This window comes from Mirounga leonina, unplaced genomic scaffold, assembly GCF_011800145.1.
Source record: "Mirounga leonina isolate KUSES-001 unplaced genomic scaffold, KU_Mleo_1.0 Mir_195, whole genome shotgun sequence".
In the NCBI taxonomy this organism is placed as follows: domain Eukaryota; kingdom Metazoa; phylum Chordata; class Mammalia; order Carnivora; family Phocidae; genus Mirounga; species Mirounga leonina.
This window is the reverse complement of record NW_023270490.1, coordinates 8032849-8056789: the sequence shown is the minus strand read 5'-3', so window position 1 is coordinate 8056789 and position 23941 is coordinate 8032849. Positions and strand designations below refer to the sequence as shown.

Here is a 23941-nt window from a genome sequence, read left to right as displayed (position 1 = left end):
TCGAGCAGGGAGCCCGATGCGGGACCCGATCCCGGGACTCCAGGATCATGACCTGAGCCGAAGGCAGTCGCTCAACCAACTGAGCAACCCAGGCGCCCCTCAACATGATTCTTGATGAAAGATCTCACTGATTTAGGGATAGAGGAGAATATTCTCAACCTGATAGTGGGCACCTATAAAAATCCTAGAGCCTAGCCACCCAACTTAATGGTAAAAGACCTAACCCTTCCCACTCCAAGATTGGGAATAAAGTAAGGACGTCTGCTCTTACCATTTCTCAACAAAGTACTGGAGGTCCCAGCTAATACAACCAGGCAAGTAAAAGCAATAAAAGACATATAGATTGGAAAGGAAGAGGTAAAACTGTTCATCACATTGGATATGATTGTACACCTAAGAAAATCCCAAGGAATCTATGAAAAAGGTGCCTGAACTAACTGAATTTAGAAAGTCACAAGGCCAATATGTAAAAATCAAGTTTATTCTATATATTAGCAACAATTGAAAATTGAAATGAAAAAATTCCATCTACTAATCATAAAATAACATGAAATACCTTGGGATAAGTTTAAAAAATATGTGAAAAGCCTGCACAGTGATAACTGAAAAACTTTGTTGACAGAAATCTGAACTAAATTAGTATAAAGTATACCATGTTTATGGATAAGACACAATATTGTTGTCAATTCTTCCCAAATTAATCAACAGATTTGCTATATTCCCAATCAAAATTTCAGCTGTTTTTTTTTTAGAAATTGGACATTGTGATTCTAAAACTTAAACAAAGGACTGAGAAAAGCCAAACAGATCTGCAAAATATAAATAAAATGGGAGGCCATATACTGCCTGATTTTAAGACTTTCTATAAATCTACAGCAATCAGGACTGTTTATTGTATCAGCACAAGGAGACACAAACAGATCAATGGAACAGAAATAAACCCATACATACTTATCAGTTTATTTTTGACAAAGGCACCAAGGTAATTTAATAAATGCAGAATTCAACATTAACAAATGTTGCTATAATGACTAGATCGACACATGAAAAAAAATGATCTTTGAATTCCCTCGCATGGTAAACTAAAGCTAGTAGAAATAGGTCATAAACTAAAATTTAAACGATAAAGCTATAAAAATTCTAAAAGAAAGCATAGGAGAAAATCTTTGTGACACAAAGAACATGGATGACACAAAAAACATGACTACAGAAATAACTGATAAATTGAACTTGATCAAAATTAAATATCTTTGCTCTTCAAAAAAATACTGTAAACAGAAGTTTAAGAAGAAAAGTTTTTTTAAGAGTGGAAGTTAACTAGTTGGTGGTGTTGAGGGCAGTGAGTAGCATGGGGGACAGCAGGAGCTGTGAGGCAGTAGAACAGGATATGTTGGAGGGGTGGCCAGGAGGCTGGTGAGGCAGCAGGGGCCAGGTCCTGGAGATTGCGGGAGGCTCCAACATCATTTACCACAGGGCTGTGTTGGAACGAAACTCTCCTGCCCCCCTCCCCCCCAAACACTTGTCTTGCACAGGCAGGTCTTCCTCAGCTGTGTTCTGTTCCCCACGTTTCCCATCAGTGCGCTCATCCCCTCCCACAACTCAGCTTCACCTGTGCAAGTCTCAAGTCAACTTCACCAGCCTTTCTCCTTGGGGCCAGGCCCATATTTCCAACCCATGATTTGGACCTCGTCCCCTGCAGAACTCTGTGTCCATTGCTTCTCCTGTCTTAAATTCTGCACTTCTCCCATATTCACGGTCTTCCCTAATGGCCAAACATGTCACACTGGGCAGGGTGGAGGCAAGCATGGGCCCTAAGAGTCATCTGGCCTGGACTTAAATTGGAGCTTTCTTTGGAGAATGGAAACTTAGCCATTCTGCCCCTCCCGCCTCCCTCTGCACATCTGCCCTCCCTCCATCTTTGGGACATGGGAATTAAAACCAGAATGAGGTACTACCATGCACCTTCCAACACAGCTAAAATTATAGACTCTATAAGCCACCCATCTTTCAATATTTAAATGTCAGGGCTTCCAAGTGCTTTACATTTCCACTGTTTCCCTTAGGCATCGGCCATTCCTTTAGGCCTAGGCCAGGCGCCTGTTACATGCTCTCAGAACACTCATGTTTCTCCTTTGCAGCACAGAAAAAGGTCAAATAAATCATTTCTTGTGCATTAGTTTTAGAATGTTTTTCTTTCCTCCTTGTAGGTAAGGTCCATGAGGGCAGGAACCAAGTTCATCTAAGTTAGGGGCTAGCCAACTTTTTCTGAAAAGGGCCAAATAGCATATATTTTCAGCTTTCTGGGCCATAGGGCCTTTGTCACAAGTATTCAACTCTGCCATTGTAGCTGGACAGCAGGGGAGACAATATGTGAATGAACAAGAGTGACCATGATTTGATAAAGTTTTATTTATTAAAACAGGAGGTGGGCCAAGGTCCAGAGTTTGCTGACTCCTGGCCTAGTCACCAGCACCCAGTCTAGCATCTGGCATGTAGAAGGCACTCAAAGGATAAATAAAGAAGAAAAAGCCCTTGGTTTTGGCAATGAGATGGAAACTGGTACACAGGGAGGGTGGTTTTAGTGGAATGGTGGGAGTGGAATGGAGGCAACAGTGGGTTGAAGAGGGAGCAGCAGTTGAGGAAGGAGTGACTTCTCTTCCAAGAGTGCCACCACTGGATGGCAGGCTTGGGGAATGGTATTATCTTAGTAGAGCAGGTTGAAGAGGAGCATGTTTGCAGGCTGTGACAAGAAGGCAGTGCAGGGGAAGAAAGGGAGAACTGCTGAGGAGGGCCCCTCAGAGCTCAGGTGTGTGAGGAGGTGGTCACAAAGGAGGAAAACACCCGCTGTGGCTGAGAAACAAGACACAAGGAGAAGTGGAAGGAAACTGGGGGAAAACCTCATCTTCCTCTTTCCTGTGAAATGTGAGCCAAGACCACCTGGTTAAGAGGGTGGGACTCAGGTGAGGAACTGCAGTATCTGTCAGATTGGGAGGGCCGGCAGATGGGCACGTGGACACCCCGGATAGGACTGTCACTGTCACTGCCGCTGGAGCTATACCCCTCCCTATTCTCTGGCCATCTCTCAGAGACCACTTTTAACCAAGGAGGTGTTTTCGTCTTTCAGAGTGGTTTTCAACTCTGACCCAGTATGAAAGGTGTTCCTCACTGAGTCACGAGCACTACTTGCTACCACTTCCTGCCATTTCTCTTTCCCAGGCAGGTGGCAGTAGGCAGGCCTTGAGGCAGATGAGGTCATGTATTAAACATGTGCTCATACCCAGTTCTTTCTTGAAGGATATCAAAGGGCATTTTAATTTCAGAAAGTTAGTGGTGGTTTCATCTCCATGCCTTCGAATGTAGATGTTGTAAAATATTGGGCAGACTTTTCTCTCAATGGAAGAAACCATTTGATGGGGGGTGCGCGATAAAAATTGCATAGCAGCTATTTAATTTTCTAAGCCTAACACAGTATTAAAACCTATAAAACACAACTTCTCACAGGGTAAGTATTAATATTACAATATTTAAATACCCTGAAAGTTTTCTTATAGGCAAAAACCTATAGTCAGTCAATTTCACTTATCCAAAGAACCAGACACCTGGGAAAAGCTGACAATTTCAACATTAATGTATTAATTCATTATTACTACTAGTGCAGGAATGTATGAGAAGGGTTCAGACAGGTCGCAGTGGTGATGGGGCCCACAGCACTGTCCTGCGCGTCCACATCTCCATTCGCCAGCCCTTCCAGTCTGACGGATACCCCCTACTTCTCAGGAGAAACTAAAACCATCTAAATATCTTTTAGCTGAATGCCTGAAAGAATAAGTGTCAGGACCTGCTTTCTTCTGCTTTATTTCAAGATGTAATGCTGTTCATATTTATAGACTCAAGTATGCTCTACTAAGTAAAACTTTCATTATTTTTATTTTGAAGTGTTCCCCTCACACATCAAAAGATAACTTTCCTACAATACACCACTCCTCACTGTACACGTTCAAGTTCTTCCAGAGATGATGAAAACCACCATCTGTGAATGCACTGGAATGTAAAATGGCGACACCTCCCCACTCCCGTAACACGCCTTTTAATTTTTGAAGGACTGCAGATACATGTTTAGATATATGTTCAATAAACTTAATCTCTTACCCTATTGTTGGGTTGATGTTTGGATCAAAACTGTCTTCCACGAACCGCCACACGATACTCGATTTACCTACACCTGTATCCTGAAAAAGAAAGAGATGGGTGAATACAAATAAGTTTACCTGCTTGCAGACAAAGAAAACTACTTTGGGCCTTAAGCTCAAGATTTTAGGAAAATCATCTTATATGCTAATTTTTAGAAGTTAAGGGACCCATAAAGAAGGTTTTCATAAACAGTCAGTGGGAGTAATTAGATTTCAAAATGTACTGTAGGACAGGGGTTTGCAGTTTTTAAGGACATGAGAACCTTTTGAAAAACCCAAAGTTTCTGCTTAGTGTGAAAAGTGACACACTCACTTTTTAACATGTATAAGTAAACTGTGAACTCTTGAATTGCTCCTGGGTAACCCCTGAAAAATCACAGCCCCGCCCTATTTGGGCAGGGGGAAGACTGGTTATTGGAATCCTTTTCAGTCTTTAAAGCAGCGACTCAGGCAAAAGAGCATGATTTGAAGGAGCAAAGTTGCCCTGACCAGACAAGAAGCAGAAGCTTCCAACTAGTTTTTGGGGCTTCCTGACTTGAACATCCCCCCCAGAGAGTAACTCTATGAGAAGTGCCACGGGTATCCCACAAGTTCAAAAACTCCAGACAAATGAGAAAGGAGACAAACTCTGCTCGTAAAACCTTAAGGCCTGCCATCGGTTTTCCTTTGGAAGACCTGGCCAACTTGTAACTAGTACCTTAGTAGGAAACTATTTAGGAACTGCTCTCAAGCTAGACGCAATGGAGAGGCAGGGAAGGCTCTTTACCCTCTGGGGGCGGGAAGAGTCCCTGGACTCCAGGAAGGGACGAGGGCGGAGGGTCCCTCCTGCCAGCAAGACCTCGGGGGTGGGTGGCAAGGTGGGCAGGATGGCCCGGGGCCGGAGGGAGGGTCCCGGGTAGGTCCTGCACCGAGGCTGGGGGAAGGGGCGCGGAGGACTTGGGCGCGCTTGGGTCCCCGGCCTGCCCGGCCTCCCGCGGCCCACCCGCGCCCGTCCGCCGCCACTCACCCCCAGCAGACACACTTTGAGCTCCCTCAGCGCCATGGCCCGGGAGCCAGGGGCGCGGGCCCGCCGCCGCCCTAAGTTGAGGAGGGAGAGGCCGGGCCCAGCACGAGCATCCCCCGGCGCCGCCGCCGCACGGCTCAGCCCCGGCCGCGGGGCGCGCAGGGGCGGCGGCCGTCCGCTCGCCAGCCCTCGGCCTGGCCCGTCCGCCGCCAGCCGCGCGGGGCCCGCCTCAGCAGCCGGGACGGTGCCTCGGCCTCCCGGGTGCCGATGCCGCCGCCATCTTGGGACGCCGGCCGGGTCACCTGACCTCCCCGCCCACCTCGGCAGCCACCTTCGCCGCGAGGGCGGGGCCCGGCCGGCGCCGCGAGGCTCGCGGGGAGGGGCCCGCCCGGGGGCGGGGCTCGGAGCATCAGACCCCGCCTCCCGCCCCCCCGGCCCCGCCCCCCCGCGAGGACCCCGCCTCCTGGCCCATCCCAAGATGGCGGGTGAGTGGGGCTGGCTCCCCGGGCGCAAAGGCGGCCCCCTCCCCCCCAGCGGGGACCACTCCTCAAGGCCCGGGGACCCCCGCCCGCCCCTGAGTCCGCCTGCCGCGCCCACTCCTTGTGTGTAACTCCTGTGTGTTTCTTGATTTTCAGAGATCCCTCTGTACTTTGTGGACTTGCATGATGACTTAGACGATTGTAAGTAACAGTTGGGCGCCCCCGCCCCTCCCTGGGAGCCTCTCACAGAATTCTGGGTGTACGGAGCGCCAGCGGGGAGCCACAGGCCAGGCCCTCCTTGCGGGACGGAAGAGCGGGACCCCCAACCGCTTGGATGCACTGGCGGCGGTCCCTCCTCACGGGGCGGGGCGGGCCAAGGATGGGGAGCCCTCCCCTCCTGGGGGAGGACTTCGGTCGTTGTTAGGAAACTCCTGACTTCCGGTCACTTTCTTTCTCTTCCTCCTCCTGCTCCCGCGGCGGCCGGGAAGGGGTGGGAGGGCGCGTCCCGAGTCCTGGTGACTCAGGGCGGGGGGAGGCGAGGCCACCTCGGGGTTGGGGAGGCTTCCACCTGGGGTCCCCACTCTTTCCCTGGGACTTTCCAGAGTGAGGGGAGTTTTCGGAGTTTGGGAGGTCCGGCCCTCCGTGTGGACCCCTCCCGTGTTCGGGCCACAAGCCCAGCCCCATCTCTTCCCCAAGGAGCCCTTGGGGGCGGGCATTCCTAGGCTGGTTCTCCTTCACTTGTCCCTTCCTGCCCTCTCCTTTTCTTTGGGGCCACTTTAAGGACTGCTGGCTGGGCGAGGTGTCATCCTGTAAGTGCAAGTTCGCATTTGTGGTGAATGAAGCATTTCCTTTCCATTCAACAGATGTTTCTTGAGCACCTACTTGTTCTGGGCCAGGCCACGTGCAGCATGCAGCGCCCTAGAGCTACAAAGATGAATCAGAAACAGGGACAGCTCTCGAGGGGGTTCACAGTCCAGGGGGAGAGCAGACTGTACACAGAAAATTACCAAACCCTGGGGTGCTTACTGGTGAAGGACGCCTGTACGACCATCAAGACAGCTAACGTTAATCAGGGCTTGCTGTCCTCTTCCCTTCCCCGTCTGCGGGTTCCTCATCCTAAGAGTTGATGTTTATTGAAAACTTACTGCAGGTCAGGCACAGTTTTAAACTCTTTATAGACCTCTCTTTGAGAAGGAAGCAACATTATTAAAGTAGGATGGCGCTTGAAGGGGTAATAAAGCCAGTGGGTAGGAGCACTGGTTCTGGAGTCAGGTGGCCAGAAGGTGAAAGAGGTCCTGTGTGGCTCTTTACTGGCTCTGTGATCTTGGACTAGTCACTGTACCACTCTGAGCCTCAGTGGCCTCATCTGTAAAATGGGCATAATAGTGTTCCACCTCAAACGCTTTCGTGAAAGTTAAATGAATAAAAGGTTTAGCGTGAAGCCGTGTATGTAAACACTCAGTAAACATTAGCTGCCATTATTATTATCAATGTGATCATTATTCATGTTTATTTAACACTGTTGAGACAGGTACAGTATAGACCCTGGGTTTACAGAGATAAGTGGTTCAGCCAGTAGCCATCCTTGAATGGAAGGAATGTAACATTTCTATTGGTAAACATCAGTGAACTTTTATTAAGGCCCCTTTTATTCATAGATTTGATATTTGGCCTGGCTGGAAAAGCTGATTGCTGGCTGTTTTAGTTATCTAACAGATCACCCCAAAACTTAGTGGCTTAAACGAACAGCATTTTATTATTATTATTTATTATTTTTAAAAGATTTTATTCATTTATTTAGAGAGAGAGAGCACGCATGAGTGGGAGGAGGGGCAACGGGAGAGAGAGAATTTCAAGCAGACTGGCACAGAGCACAGAGCCCGAGGCAGGGCTCGATCTCATGACCCTGAGATCATGACCTGAGCCAAAATCAAGAGTCAGCCCCTTAACCAACCGAGCCACCGAGGCGCCCCAAAGCCAACAGCATTTTATTATTGCTAACAATTCTGTGGGTTGCCTGGGTGATATAGAAGCTTCATGTGTTTGCAGTTGAGCTCTGGGAAGATGAGAAGGTCCAAGGTGGCTTCACACACGGGAGATCTGACGGGACTGTTGCAGGACCTCAGTTCTTGTCCAGATACGTTTTCCACTTGGCTTGGTTGGGCTTCTCAAACCATGGTGGCAGTTGGACTTCTTTCCTGGTGGCTAGCTTTCTTCAGTCTTTTTTTGTATATATGTACAAAAAGAAAGTAAGAGATTATATAGGAAAAAATAATTGATTTTACTTTGGCCTTGTCTGAACAAGTATTGGGTGTTTGAGACTCATAATAGAGAAGGCCTTAAATGATCTGTAGCAGATGGCTGAAGACTTGCCCCAACAAGGAAGGAGACCACCATTATGGCTCTGAATATACCCATGCCTTAGGATTGCATCTTTGGGAGTCTCGAGGGGCTTCCTGTTTGAGCAGGGGTGGGGAGCTACGAGGTGCTGTACTTTATGATATAATACAAATAATGACTTTACAATATAATTGATTTAATAGCCATAGTAGGAAGGCCTGTTCCCCACCCCACCCCCAAACTCCCTGGTCCCACCTTTACACCTTACTGTGGTGGCATTTGGGAGGCATTATTATGCCATGATTGACAGCAAGAACGCTGAGGTCCTGTGACCCACTTTCCTACCTTTAGCTGTGTCATATTAGACAAGTAGATCGATCCCTCACTCATTCTGTTCAATTTCTTCATCTGGAAAATTATATAGGAATAAGAGATGCCTCATAGAACTGATAGGATTAGATGAGATAGTACCCATATAACATTTTAGCTTAGTGCCTGGCATAATGAGTTTTATAGTCAATGAATTTATTATTATTTTCGTCGTCATTACTAGTGCTGGGCTTTCATGTAAGATTTTCTGATTCGGTGTTTATGGCTGCTACTCTGTGAGGTAGGTGAGATTATTCCTATTTTACAAATGATAAAACTGAGAATCAGAGAGGTTAAGTAACTTACCTAGTGTGGCACAGCTCGTAAATGATAGAACTAGCAGTCACACTCTGTTCCTTTTGACTCTTGTTCTTTTTATTCTGCCACCCAGATCAGCCTCACAAATACTCTTAACCTAAAGGTAGGGGCATAGATGTCAATTTGGGTGATTTTAGGTCTGTCGTCTTCCTTGGGTGTTTTGTGTAAGTGATGTGGTAACTGCTTCATTTAGGCTGTAAGTCGCTTTGGGCAGGGACAGGTCATCCTTTTTATAACCGAATGTCCTGTTTGAGCTAGGTGTTTAATTAATGTTGTTACTCGTAACAATAATGGATTACAAGGCTAGTCTGATTTACTTTGTGATTCTTGATTAAATTTGGCTAACTTAAAAAAAAAGCCTTAATGAATGGATGCCTTGTTTTTTTAAAATCATTCCGAGTCTTCAGGCCATTGCAGCACAGAAAAGATTTAATTTTAGAGAATTAGCTTGCTAAATTCCTTCTCTTGAGAGCAGAAAGTGTGTGGGGTGGCCTGGCATATTGGTCCCCATGGTGGATCGCACTGGAAAGTGGAGCCGTGTGAGTTTGTGCCTACGGGGTCTATGAATTTGCTTATAGCATGTGCAGCCTGAAGAGGTACTACCCTTGGTAAGGTTTGCTTGGCCAATTAGCATCTAAGCATATGCTGGTGGTAGTTGAAAACAAAAATGAGGGTGATCTATTGTGGATGAAAAGACACCTAGAGAGTGATGACCAAATACTATGTGGTTATACTTGGGCTCTTAGTTGAACAAGGCAGCTTTAACAAGACATTGTGGAAACAGTGGGGGAAATTGAACTTGGACTGGGTAGTAGATGTTAAGTTAAATGTTAAGAATTATTATGAACTTTGTCAGATGTGATAGTGGTAACACAGTTTTGTTCAAAGGAGAATGGGCTTATCTGCAGGAACAAACAAGCATTTATGGGTGAAATGATTTGACATATGAGGTCTGCTTTCAGATACTGCAACAAACAATAAACAAGCATAAAGTTGGGAAGAAGGATAAATGGGGAAAAAAGGGCAGAATATTGATACTTGTTGAGGCTAGCTGCTGGGGACATGGGGATTTATTATACTGTTCTCTCTATTTTTGCATGTGCTTGAAAATTTCCATAATACAGATTTTTGAAAAATGAGGTAAAAGTTTCATATGTGATCCAACATCTGTACAAAGATTTGGAGAGCTGAATCCCAGTTCTAAAGTCCCTGTGACATTACTGTAGGGTGCACTTAGCTTCCGAAGACAGACTGGTAGAATATATTAGCATTTAGGGAACAATGTGTTTTCAAATGTTTGGTTTTTAAGAGGTATCTATGAAAGAAGTCGGAAGAGGGCATACTTCTATTGATGAGAAAGCCTAGGTGCCAACCAATGATATCTGAACTTTCATAGAAAATAGGATTAGCTAGGGCAGAGGAATACAGACAGACTCTTTGGACCTTAGTGCTGGAAGGAGCAGGGTATGGTTAAGCTGGAATAAAAGACATCCTCCAGAGCAAAAAGCATTCCATTTCACCTGCCTGCTTTGTTCCAGGTTTGTAAAAATGTTCTGTTCAAGGACCACAGCCAGGCTGTGTGCCCTGAAAGTGGAGAAGCTATATTAATTTGAGCCCAAAACCAAACCATTGAACTTTTTCTCTGAACATAAGATAAACTTGAATCAAAGATTGTCAATTAACAACAACAGCCACAACAACCCCCCCCCCCCCCCGCCCAGTTAAGTGAACTAGCTTGAATAGGAATAGGAACTTGAGTATGCTAATACTTGGGAAATGGAAAAAAAAAATCCAGATATCACACTATTCTCTAAATCAGAGATAGGCACATTTTTTCCCTGTAAAGGATCAGATAGTAAATATTTTAGGCTTTGTGGGCGAGAAGGTCTGATGCAGCCAGTCATGTCTGCTGTGGTAGCCTGGAAGCACCCACAGACCTACATAAATGAATGGGTATGGCTGTTTTCTAATAAAACTTTATTTACAAACACAGGCAGTGGGCTGGATTTGGTCCACGGGCCATAGTTAGCCAACCCTGTTCTAAATCAAACTTGACTTCATTCTATCAGAGCCTCTAAGTTTGTCTGTTACCTGAGCCAACTTTATAGGCTGTCTTTCCCACCAGGTTCAGTTTGAAGAGCTGAGCTTTTTGCTAGCACAACCTCTGTTTTGTTAAGTAATCCTTGACATATTGCTCAAAGTTCGCATCTCATTTTTCCTGTTGGTATGTTGGGGATAAAAACATGTACCTCTGTCATCCCAGCAGGATGAGGTAGCACGGAACAAAAGAGTCAGAGTGGTGGATGTAGAATCAACTTTGCTTCCCCTCTCTGATTATAATGCATTTTACTTTTGTTGCTCTCGATTTTCCATTTCCTGTGAGACAAACAGATGAACATCAGAGATTCCCTGAAATTTTCTCTTTTTAAAAAAGAGAGTTTTAAATGGCTTTCTACATCACAAATTAAGATCTTTCTTATTCTTATTTTTAAATTAACTAATTAATTAGTTATTTTAGGTAGGCTCCACGCCCAATGTGGGGCTTGAACTCATGACCCTGAGATTGATTTGCCTGCTCTACTGACTGAGCCATCCAGGCACCCCGGCAAATTAAGATATCTACTTATCTATCTATCTATTTATTTTTTAAAGATTTTATTTATTTGAGAGAGAGAGCACGAGCGGGATTGGGGGGGCAGAGGGAGAGGGAGAAGCAGACTCCGCACTGAGCAGGGAACTGGATGCGGGGCTCAATCCCAGGACCCCTGACATCATGACCTGAGCTGAGGGCAGACGCTTAACTGACTGAGCCCCCCAGGTGGGGACCTCAAAGTAAGGTCTTTTAAACAGAATATTTGGAACAAAACCTAGGTAATAAAAGAAAGTGGTTTTGGCCCTCAAAACACTTAATTTGAGCCCTGATGGGGAAAAAAGTAAGATGAGGGCAAGTGGTTGCTGTCCATGTTTGGAAAGTCATTCATCCAGTGATATCCTTCCAGGTGCCAGCCTGCGGGAGGTGCCGAGGATGGGGGGCTGAAGAAGCCCTGGGCTCCACCTCAGGGACACTCTTTTTTTTTTTTTCTTAAAGATTTTATTTATTTATTTGACAGAGAGAGATAGCAACAGCAGGAACACAAGCAGGGGAAGTGAGAGAGGGAGAAGCAGGCTTCCCGCCAAGCAGGGAGCCCGATGCAGGGCTCAATCCCAGGACCCTGGGATCATGACCTGAGCTGAAGGCAGAAGCTTAATGACTGAGCCACCCAGGCGCCCCCACCTCAGGGACACTCTTGCCTGGTGGGGAGGTGCATGCTAGTGGTGGTGCAGAAGGCAGCCCGCTCGAGGGCTCAGGCAGGCAGAGTGGCAAGACAGAGCCACGTGTCTGCCAGGGCTAGGAAGGGAGGTGCCATTTGAGTTGGGTCAGGCCGAGGAAGGTGAGGGGCATTCTGGGCAGAGGGCCCGTGTGTGCAGAGGTAGACATGTGGTGAAAAGGTTGGGGACTTGGGAACCAGGGGTATACAGGGCCGAGGAGTGGGAGAGACTGCGGAGGTGGGTTGGGGGCCTACCCATGAAGAACAAGAATCTGCCTTCCCAGTCATGGGGTTTAGACTTACCCTGAGAGGTGGTAGGGAGTCCCTAGATGTGTTGCTGGGACTTATGATTTAGGAAGGCAACCCAGGCAGTGGTACAAGAACTGCCATTTAGTTAGGACTGATACTGTGCCAAGGTCTGCTGTGAGTGCTTCTAGTATTTAACTATAAACACCCTATGAAGCGGGTATTTTTGACTTTATTTTGTTGCCAGGCAAGGCTCCCAGGGGTACAAAAAGACTAAGTAACTTGCCACAAACAGCGCAGCTAGCATGTGGCAGAGGTGGAATTCAAACCAGGGAGTCTGGCTACAGAATTTGTACTTAACCGCCATGCTTTGGCGGACTTGCCATTCGTTCATTCATTCGTTCATGGACATGACTAATAATTACTCAGGACCTATTAAGTCCCAGGCACTACACTGGGCCTTAGGGACACAGAGGTGAATGAAACAAATCTGATTCCTACTCTCTTGGAGCTTCAGTCCAGTGACAGAGCCAGCCATTAAAAAGCCAACAGAAATGAGTGAGCTAAGTTCAGGAGTGGTGGGTGTGGTGCAGGACGCATGACAGGTGAGTGTGGTCTGAAGTGCCAGGCAGGGCTGCTGGAGGGATGGAGTTGCTCCTTTACCTTGAGTGGCCAGAGGAGGCTTATCTGGAGCTCTGAGAAGCGCTCTAAGGTTTGAATAAGAAGATGGAGGTGTTCCTCCGTGGAGCTGGAGGGAGCATCCGGACATAGCAGACGAGGCACAGGCTCTGAGGCTGGACTGGCTCATGTTGTCCAGGACTCGTGCATCTGCTGCACAGTGAGCACTGGACACGGGAGGTAGAGCAGTGGGGGAGGGGGGCCTACCATGTGTGGCCTTCAGCCCCTCATAGGATAAGGGGTTTGCCTTTTGTTCAAGCAGCCCGTGGGGTGCCCCTGGAGCGTTCTAGTCAGGGGAGTGCCCAGAGCTGAGTTACACTGTAAAGGGCAGACTGTGGAGAAGCAAGCCAGGGATGGAAAAAGTGTTGTGTTCCAGGGACCCAGGCAAGGGCAGTGGGGTCTCGATGGAGGAGGTGGATGTCAGAGCAGCGAGTGGGGTCTATAGATAGTTCCAACAGGGAAGAGTCAACTCAGAGACCGACCTTGTGGCAGCACTTCTGCTTCCCACCACCCAGGCTAGGCTGGTTCCTCTCCCCATCCTCCCTGAACCCTGTGGCAGTATTTAAGCCAGGCGTGGCCGGATGCCTGCTCTGGTCCATCAGACCCAGTCTTCCCCATCTTGGATCACTAGGGTCTAGCATGCTGAGTGGCACATAACAGACAAGCAGAGGTGCACATTGAATAAATACACCAGGCAGTATGCCAGGGTGGAGGTCATGTTTTCCATCTGAGACAGTTACTTTTGAGGTGTGTTTAGGAGGTCCTGGGCGCATAGTCCAGGAGGCCACTGAAAAGCCCCCTCCCTTGTAGGGTTCTGGAGCAGAGTTAGGACTGAAGAGGGTCATTAGTGGTAGATGGAAGCTGAAGCCAGGGGAATGGATAAGAGCAGCATGGTGGGTGTTGGAGGAGAAGAAGGTCAAGGGTGGAGCCCCTGGCAGCAAAAGCTTCTAATAGTGAGCCCTGGAGAACAAACATCCCAGAGGTAAGAAGCCAGGGGACCCTCGAAGCCAGTTTTCGCTTGGGCTGATTGTTCATGCCACTTGCCACGGAAGCATCGGGGAAGAGGAGTCCTGAAGACAGGCCACAGGCTTTGGTAGTTAGAAGGTCTTCGGTGAACTTAGAGCTTTTCCAACGCAGCCAAGGAGCAGAAGCCAGAGCAGAATTAGCTGGGAAGGCATTAGGAGCTACGTGGACTGAGTGTCACCTGTAGTCCCCAGCTCAGTGGTTATTTATTAGGTACTTCCTGTATTCCAGCCACTGGCTGGTAATTGGATACTTTTGGGAATGGTCACTGTTCTTTCGAGCCCACAGCCTAGCAGGGGAAAACAGACCCTTTCAAGGAGAAGCAGCTGGAAGGACTGAGGTCAATTGCTTTTCTTGCATAGAAGAGCCCAGAACACATTTGCATTATTATATTTACTCTGGAAACTTAAAAAAAAAAAAAAAGATTTGAATTCTCCTCCTGGTTATATGCCCAACAAGATGTGAATGTATTATTCTCAAAAGGACATGGTCATTATAGCACTGTTCTTTTGTTTGTTTGTTTTTAATCTTTAAGCACCTTTTGTGGTCTCAGAGCCTTGTTATCTCCATCCATAGATTAAAACTTTAGATATATTGAGTAGTTATGGGAAAAAATCAAGTAATAATTATTTATTGACTATGCACTATTACCTGACATTGTGTTATGCTCTCTGGATAAATTCTCTTGGTAATTCTGTAGCTAATCTTTTTTGTCCCCCCATGTTATATATATATTTATTATTTTTGCTTTTTATTTTTAAATTTTTTATTGAAGTATGTTATATAGTGTTATATTAGTTTTAGTTGTACAATATAACGATTCAGCAATATTATATATTATTCACTGCTCACCACGATAATTGTATTCTTAATCCCCTTTATCTGTTTCACCCATCAAATAATAGCACTATTCTTCATAGTTGAAAACTGGAACCTACCCACATGTCCATCATGAATACAATGGATTATGAATTGTGGTTCCATTCACACAGTGGAAAACTATGCAGCTGTAATAGTGAATGATCTACAAGTCCACCCAATAATGTGGATGAATTCACATAATGATGAGTGAAAGAAGCCAGACACAAAAGGGTACATATTGGGTGATTCTATTTATACGAAGTAGAAGAACAAGCAAAGCTAATGTCATCCAGGCTGTTTGAAGGCAGGAGAGTGGTCACCCTTGGGGTAGGATAGTGAGCAGAAGGGAGCATGAGGGGCTTTTGGAGATGCTGGTAAAATTTTCTTTGTTGAGCCGAGTGCTGGTTACAACAGTGTGTTCAGTTTGTGAAAATCTGTCAGGTGGGACAGTTGTTATCTATACACTTTTCTCAGTAGTGTTACACTTTGATTTTCTAAAACGTACTGATTTTTAAAATCAAGGTATAGAGGAAAGCATAACCATGGACTGAGGGGAGGGAGTCAGTGAAAAGGGAAAGATGACATACTGACTTCATTTTTAAAAGCTTTTAATTAATTAATTAATTTTAAGTAATCCCTACACCCAGCCTGGGGCTGGAGCTCACGACCCCAAGATCAAGAGTCGCATGCTCTACTGACTGAGCCAGCCAGGCGCCCCCTAAAGGGAAAGAAGACAGCAGAAAGAGAGGGTAGAAGACAATGGGGGTTGGATTGTATGAGACCGGGATGGAGCTTGGTGCATCCATGGAAGAGTTTGCTTCTTTCCAGAAGTAGGAGGGCAGGGGAACCTGGGAGGTGCAGTTGATTAAGCTTCTGACTCTTGGTTTTGGCTCAGGTCATGATGGCAGGGTTGTGAGTTTGAGTCCTGCGTCAGGCTCTGCACTCAGCTCAGAGTTGGCTTGAGATTCTCTCCCTCTCCCTCTGCTCCTCCCCTGTTCCCGCACGTGTGCACTCTCTCTCTCCCTCTTTCTCTCCAATAAATAAATAAATAAAATCATTAAAAAAAAAGGAGGAGGGCACCCTTCTTAGCAGTTTGGCCAAGGTGGTCAGTAAAGAAGAGACTTTATGTTGGTTAGTGTTACTTGATGGTTTCAGATATTTTGAACAGTAGGAAAATGGAGACCCACGTGCACATACACTCACCCCAAAGGTTGTTGGTTTTCTTTTACAACCTTTTTTCCTTTTCAAATCTGCCTTAAGTCTGACTAGCGAAGTCACTGCATATTTCAGTATCATCTCTCCGCTCATTAATACTATGTAGACTCTAGCACTCTCGCGCCCACCTACTCCAGCTCTGTCCCCAACCTGGTGAGTCGGCAGGAAAATTGAGATGTGTAATATCAAAATGGAGCACACGAACTGCTTTGAGCTGCAGAGTTCTTTCCTATCAGGTAACTCGAGTAAATGTTTCCCATTGACCGTCAGTGTAAAAGTCAGAGTCATAAATAATGACAGGTTTTGGAAGCGTGATTAAAGCCACAAATCAAAGAGGAATTTCCATGTATGCATGGTATAGAAAGGACGGCTGCTCATGAATTAAGTTGGTCTTTTCAGCCAGCCCATTGCGTAGTGCTGGTAATAACCATCAGTAGCCCTCAAAGATTTGCAATATAAAACATTATGCATTGGATGGATCTGCTCATACAAGAGCTAGTAAATCAGCATGGGTCTTGTTAGAGAATGGCATTTATATAGAGAAAGTTTGCTTGTGCAACTTGCTGTTGAAATTTAGTTAAGTCAACAAGGACCTGCAGTGTGCGGGGGTCAGATTCCCCCCAAAAGCCAGTGAAGAATCAAGAGCGTTCTTTATCATTTAGATTGGCCAGGCTTGTCTAGTCTAGCTATTAGAAATAATCCCAGTGTAGGAATCTGCATTCATACTTAAAAGCCTGTTAGCAAGAAGAATGAAACCACTTGAAATAACACATTAATGGATGGGTTACTCTAGTTCCCCCGCAAAATCATTTAAGGCCTCACAAAGACTTAGTAATTGTTCATTGAAGAATGGCTAATGAGCAACTCTATAAAATTACCAATTATGTTAAGTTCTATATTGCTACATTCTTCTGGGTTTTTTTAAAGTACAAATTTTGCAAATAGGCTAAACTTCTTGGTCACCACCAGCCAATAATATTCTAATGTTTTGAGATGGACGTAGAGCAGGCCACATCTATCATGTTCTCCCCACCAATGTCCCCTAGTGCTGTGTCAGAGACAGAATATTGGATTGTATGGATAAGTGGGCTGGCCCAGGGTGGCATATCTCACATAGACTTATAGTGACAGGATGACATGTTGAATGGGGAATCGTAACTACTGGGTATGCCTGGAGAACGGATTCTTAATGAAAATGCTTGCTGGGATAGACATGCTATAACATCTGCCTCCGTCACTATCTCTGTTCATGTCTGGGCCCATAAAGGTAGCTCATTGGGTATGTTTTATTGTGTTTATTTTTTCTCACCTTTCCACTTAAAACCAGTTGTAGTGTGGCTCTTCAGTCGGGGGTTGGTGGCGTTGTGTGAAATCTCTGACTTCCCTGAACTGCTCAAAGGCAGTGCTCAGTGTACGTTCCTCTGCTGTGCTCTTCCCCTCATCTGGAATGTTCTTTTTCCCTTTCCCAGATTCTTCCTCTCTTCCCTTGTGGTGAATTCCTACCTGCTGTTCAAGGCCCAGCTCAAATATCACTGTTGTAGGGAAGCATCTCCTGTCTCCCCTCCCTCTTCCAGGCAGAGCTGGTTTCTTCCCGATTTGTTTATAGGTTTGTTTATACCTTATCCTAGGGCTCTTGCCACCTGAGTATTGTGGGTTGTTTTGTGTGTGACGATCTTTGTTCCCTGGGGAGCTTTTGGAGTCTGGGACCGTGGTGTCTTTCTCGTCTCTGAATCCCCAATACTCTGTCGAATATTGAATTATGGTTTACTCTTGTCACTTGAAGTTAACCGCAATGGGAGGAAAATATGTTTGAGGTGGGTTTGCTGTTAACATGCTTTCTGTTTTGGTACTAGATCATTGATGTTTTTCTTAATGCAAAATGGCCTGCATCATTTCTTTTCTTTGTTTTCTTAGATTGTATGTACTGTACTTTGAAACTGTAAAGCACATTCACCTAACAATTATACTTAAAACATTAATTTGTGCTTAGCCTGTTTTAAGACAGATTGGTGTCTTTTGAAAAGCATTGACACATAGGCGAGTGCTCGAGGATCCATTGTGTTTCCGCTAGAGCATCCTCATCTCATTTATCTCATGCCCTAGACTGTTTTAAATGATGAATATACTGGCACTGTTCATTATTTTTAGTAGATGACCCTTGAGTTAGCATAAAAGAGGATAAATCCTTTTTTTTCTCAGAGTTGTAGGTTCCAGAAATACGTTTTTCTGGTGGAACTTTAAATCAAGAATAGGGTTTTATTTTTATTTTTTAAAATTTTTACTTAGTTACCTAGCATCAGGTTAAAGGATTCTAGGTTATGTGATTTTTTGCTAACTGATCAGGACCTCATCAAGAGGAGCCAGTCTCATCTTGGTTTGTGTGGGCTCAGGGCTGCAGCTGTAGAACCACTCTGGTTTTGGTTGGATGGTGGAGGTACGATGCATATCTTTTAGCTAATTAGCTGGGTTATTAAACTTGGCCCGTCCCTCCGGAGGGCAGGTAGTAGCCACAGCCACTGACTGGGATGCAGCAGAGTCCCGGGGACATTGGCCATACAGTTCAGGGAGGCGTGGTGGCACGTGGGGGTGCAGCATGGGGACAGGGTGCTGAGCATAAGATGATGGGAGAGGCCGCCCACCCAGATGTAGCAAACTAGCAGTCATTCCAAGCCCTTCCCCTACTGGTCTTTGTTAGCTTTAAATTCTCACTCGTTTTTGGTAAAGGGTTAGTAATGTCCTGTGTAAACTTGCCAGTGAACCTGATGTGTGGCAGAAACCCGGAGAGTGGCCACGGCTCAGAAGTCCGTCATGGCAGAGATGGCAGATGAAGGCAGGCAGGGTCAGTCTTAGTTTTTAGATTTTAAATTGAGCCAAGAAGGCTTGAAGTTATTATTAGAAGCTATTTTCTTGAGAGGGCTTTGCTTTTCTGCAGTATATTAAGCGTTCATGAATGGAGTGGGCAACTTTTTTTTTATAAATATAAGAAAACACAGAGAAAAAAATTGAACAAGGAATTATTTATCTGCTACTTCATATTTCATTTCTAACTTGAACGCTTGAGATTCCTGATCTTTGTGGGTGACCTGGACTTGTTGGGTCTGAGAATAATCGACTGCTCATGATATCACCATGTAGACCTCAGCTCTTGTTCCTGTGAACAGTTCACCAGACGATATGCCCTCTTAGCAGTGGCTAGAAATGTAAATTCTAGAAAATTCTTTATCAAAGCAGGAGTCATTCTATGTGCGGCTGCCACTGTCAGGCATAGCAAGCTAGCTTGGCAGATCTTTACCATTCATTCATTCATTCGTTTATTCGTTCAGCAACTTTAATTGTGTGCCTACTGTGTGCCAGGCATATCAATGAGTCAGAGATTGGGGGGGGCTTGGGTGGGGGAGTGAACCAGCTGATAAACAGTAAACATAAGAAGTAAATACTTTGTGGGGCGCCTGGGTGGCTCAGTCGTTAAGCGTCTGCCTTCGGCTCAGGTCATGATCCCAGGGTCCTGGGATCGAGCCCCGCATCGGGCTCCCTCCTCCTCTGGAGGCCTGCTTCTCCCTCTCCCCCTGCTTGTGTTCCCTCTCTCGCTGTGTCTCCGTCTGTCAAATAAATAAATAAAATCTTTAAAAAAAAAAAAAAGAAGTAAATACTTTGTGTGTTATAAGGTGATAATTTCTCTGGAAAAATAGAAAAGTAGATCATGGTAAGGTGGGGAATAGGTGGGAGGCTTGCAGTTTCAAAATAAAGTGGTCAGGGAGGAACTCACAACAGTGAATGAGCAGATTTTAAAGAGGAGAAGGAGGGGATGCCTGGGTGTCTCAGTTGATTAAGCGTCTGCCTTCAGCTTGGGTCATGATCCCAGGGTCCTGGGATTGAGTCTCGCATCAGGCTCCTTGCTCAGTGGGGAGCCTGCTTCTCCCTCTGCTGCTCCCCCCTGCTTGTGCTCTCTCTCTTTCTCTGATGAATAAATAAATAAAATCTTTAAAAAAAATAAAGAGAAGGAGGTTATCAGAGAGGGCATCTTGGGGAGGAGAGTTCCAGGCAGAGGGAACCACCCTGCAGTACAAAGGCCCTTAACCAGGGAAGGGACTGGAGTGTTTGGGAAGTAGCAAGGAGCCATGTGGCTGGAGGAGGGGGCAGTGAGGGGGAGAAGGTGTAGAGGGAGAGCTCAGAGAGGCAAAGGTGGGCCAGAACTTTCCTGGAAAGAACCCCAGACCCCTCCCCTCCTGGGACCAAGCACTCACCACAGGCTGTTCAGGTAACACCACCTGAGAATCTTCCTCTTTTACAGTGGTTCTCAAGTGGGAAATGTGGCAATGGCAGACTTGGAAGACTAATAAACTCTGGTGCTTTCATGAAATAGTTTTAAAAAATCTAACATATCGTTTATAGGTAAATAGTAATAATCTCAATGATAATCTCATTAATTTAGACTCAAGTAGGATCTTCTAATTTTGAAAGGGGCCAGGATGTTGATCCACACAAGGGAAGATGTTTACCTCTACCAAAAAAAAAAAGGATTTTTCAGTACTTGAAATAAAAGGCATTATTATTTGCACACGAATGTGATGTTATTAGTGGGAATATTTTCCTTGGATTACACTAATCCATTATTTTTCAGAAGTCAGTCATTTCTGAACTGCTTTTCCTATTTTTGCTTTATCTATATACCATCTATATTTTTCTTTGTATCAATAACTTCTTTTTGAACAAAATTGGAAAACTTTTATCAATTGCTCAACATGAAACTTAACCAAAATATCATACGATAAAAAATAAAATAACCTTAAATTCTAGATAGACACAGCTGCCTGCCCAAGATTCAGAGCGTGAGGCCTGCGCTGTATTAAAAAGGAGGATTAGCCAGTTTTAGGGAAGCGTTCAAGACATACTAGCACCAAAAGGCAACTTTTTTGATGTCATTAGAAAATCGGGTGGGAAGAACTTGCCTGCCTTGTGATAGAGGGATACTTAGTGTACCTTCCTGTTCCACATCGGGGGACATGATGTCCCAAGCTGTCCATACTCTGAGGCTAGGTGGCCGCCTGGCCGGGGTCAGAGCTGCAGTCAGAGAGTGTGGGACCAACCTGGGGCGCTGCGGAGGCTGGTTCTCTGGCTCTGGGTGGCCACCAGCAACATATTCATGCAGAACGCCCCGACCAGCCGCATTTACATAACGTGGGTCTTTGTTCTGTATGAGACGAAATCTGTAGCTCCAGTTCTTAAAATGAAACAAAACAGAGATCCCTGCAACTCAGATCTCTTACTGTTTCAGATGTGCTTTACACATCCTTACTCCCTCTGCCCTTCCTCACATATTTACTGTGACTCCCCCAAATTTGGGATGATTGGGTATTTTTGATTAACTCATGCATTTTATATTGAATGCTCCAATTCTTTCCTTCCTTCCTTCCTTCCTTCCTTCCTTCCTTCCTTCCTTCCTTCCTTTCTTCCTTCACCAATTGTAGGGTAGTTTTTGACCTGCTTTCTTCCTTTTTGAAACTCAGATCTCTCACTTTTGCAAGCAGAAACAAATTAACGTCCCGGTTGCTTTTTAACTCAGGTTGTGGGGGTGGCTTGCTGCTGTGTCTCACGTTTGTCGTTGTGGAAACTAGATTTTCTCCGCTTTCTCCGGGGCTGCTGGACTCCTGAATTGAATCCTGGTAATCAAAGTCTCGGGAGACTGACTTCTACAGAAGCCAATATTTATTAAGTGTCTGCTGTGTGCCAGGCATTATATGACACGGTCCCGGGGTTTTAAAGGGTCCCCACGTCTAGCTGTGGAGACAGAAACCATCTACTTAGAGTTAATAATGCAGCACTTTATGTAAAATGGTGAAACCTGACCACTGTAGAGTTCCATTTATTACCCTCCTACTTTATGTTATCGTTTTTATTATGTGGTTTATCTGCATATGTTATAAATTCCACAGTACAAAATTATTTTTGCTTTGCATCGCACCAGACTATCGGACATATTTTTGAAGAAATTAAGAGGAAATACAGTTTTTTTAAAAATTACCGACATATTTACCATTTCCAATGTTCTTGATTCCTTTTGAAGATCCGGTTTCCAAATGGGATCCTTTCTCCTCAGCCTGCAGAGCACTTCTCCTACCATTTCTCATAGTCTGTGTTGGCTGGCTCTGCTTAAAAGGGTGTGTGACAAATAAATTCTTTGCTGCCCTTTGTTGTGATCCGGCAGTGTCTTTTTCATCATCGTTCCCAAGGGTCTTACTGGGTATCACGTCCTGAATTGACAGTTTCCCTCCGGTCCTTCCCAGGTGTGGCCTCATGGTCTTCTGCCTGGCTGCTCCCCGTGTGGCGGTATAGGGCGTTCGAATCCTTTGCGCGCCGTGGTTGCTTTCCTCTGCTGTGTTCAAGGTTATGGGCAGTTTGACTTGGATGTGTCTAGTGTGGTTTTCTGCGTGCATATCTTCTTGGGGTTTGTTAAGATCCTTGATTCCGTACGCTTATTTCTGTCACCAAATTTGGGGAATTTGCCATTATTTGATCATTCAGTTAAGTCCGCTCCTCGAATTTCTAAGTCGCAGATATTGTTTCAACTTCAGTTTTTGTTCAGTGTGTTTTAGTAGTTAGCACGTCTTTGTTGAGATTCCTTATCTTTGCAGTCTTTGCAGGCGTGCTTCCTTCAGGTCCGTGAGCGCTTTATAATACTTGCTTTAACATCCTTGTCTGTGTTTCCAGCATTTGGGTACCTTTGGAGTCATTCTGTGATTTTTGTCTCCTAACTAGTTCATATTTTTCTGTTTCTTTGTTTATTGAGTAATGTTGGATTATAATCTGGATATTGTGACTATTAACGCACTATACAATCTCTGGATTCTGTTACATGCCTCCAAAGAGTGTTGGTTTCTTTGTTTTGTTTCAGTAGGTACTTTTTTTTTTAAAGATTTAATTTACTTGAGAGAGAGAGAGAGAGAACAAGTGGGGGGGGGAGGGGTAGAGGGAGAGGGAGAAGCAGACTCCCAGCTCAGCAGGGAGCCCAACGTGAGGCTCCATCCCAGGACCCCAGGACCGTGACCTGAGCCAAAGGCAGACACTTAACCGACTGAGCCACCCAGGTGCCCCTTGTTTCAGTAGGCACTTAAATGAGGTCCCACCGTTAACTGTCTCTCCTGTGGCAGGTAGTATCCCAAATCTCAGCTCCATTCTCTTAGCCTTAGCTGTGCTGTAGAGTTTGCCACAAACATGCATGGTTTAGGGGTCAAGCTAGATTTCAGGCCAAGTTTAACACAGAGGCTTCCCCCTCTGTTGATTTTCTTTCCAGGACACCCCTCCCCGCCACACAGTTTGTAGTGGCTATGGTTGCCCTGAAGAAACATAAGCAGTATTAGTAATATAATGTGCTCAGTGACTTAATACTACTACTACTAATAATAGCAGCTCATCTTTTCAAAGTGCTATGTGTTTCAGATGCTGTATAACTATATCTGACTGTCTAATGTCCCTTATTCTACACTGCAGCCATCATCTGAGGCAGGTGTCCATTTTGGGGGAGGGAACCGAGAATCAGAGAGGTGGGGTATCTATCCAGAGTCACATACCTGGTAAGAAGCAGTGTGGGATTGCAGAACCAGGTATTTTGGCTCAAGACCCCACACTTCTATTGATTATAAATACTATGTCTCTAACATCTTTTGAGTGAGAGATCTGGGATTTAATGTGTAATCTTTCTCTGTTTTTTTTTTGTTTGTTTGTTAGTGTTTTGTTTTTTGTGATGCTTTTCTTTGCTGTGGGTGTTCTACAGTGCACTCAGGGATAGTTTTGTTATTAATCACTCATTCAGGGTTTGTACTTCTTCAAATTGAATATGCATTTTTTCCCCATTCTGGAAAATTGTTAGCCATTATCTCTTTGAATATTGCCTCTTCCTGTTTTCATTAATCC

General features: G+C 45.2%; 2 protein-coding genes across 5 annotated transcripts in view; one reads left to right on the top strand and one right to left on the bottom strand.

The window, feature by feature from the left end:
* The window catches only part of RAB22A (RAB22A, member RAS oncogene family), a 56185-nt gene extending 50755 nt beyond the window's left edge, over window positions 1-5430 (bottom strand). The window contains exons 1-2 of the mRNA XM_035025461.1: window positions 5197-5430; window positions 4150-4229 (exon numbers count right to left, since the gene is read on the bottom strand). Coding sequence (XP_034881352.1) covers window positions 4150-4229; window positions 5197-5232 — 116 coding nt within the window. The 5' untranslated portion in view covers window positions 5233-5430. The remainder of the gene's footprint in view (window positions 1-4149; window positions 4230-5196) is intronic.
* A 224-nt stretch (window positions 5431-5654) lies between these two features.
* LOC118024003 (serine/threonine-protein phosphatase 4 regulatory subunit 1-like) overlaps window positions 5655-23941 on the top strand; it is an 81979-nt gene continuing 63692 nt past the window's right edge. For all 4 annotated transcript variants that reach the window (XR_004682976.1, XM_035025455.1, XM_035025453.1 and 1 more), the window contains exons 1-2: window positions 5655-5678; window positions 5829-5873. Coding sequence is in view for 3 of the 4 variants with exons in the window: in XM_035025455.1 (XP_034881346.1) it covers window positions 5672-5678; window positions 5829-5873 (52 nt within the window). In the remaining variant the exon portion in view is untranslated. The remainder of the gene's footprint in view (window positions 5679-5828; window positions 5874-23941) is intronic.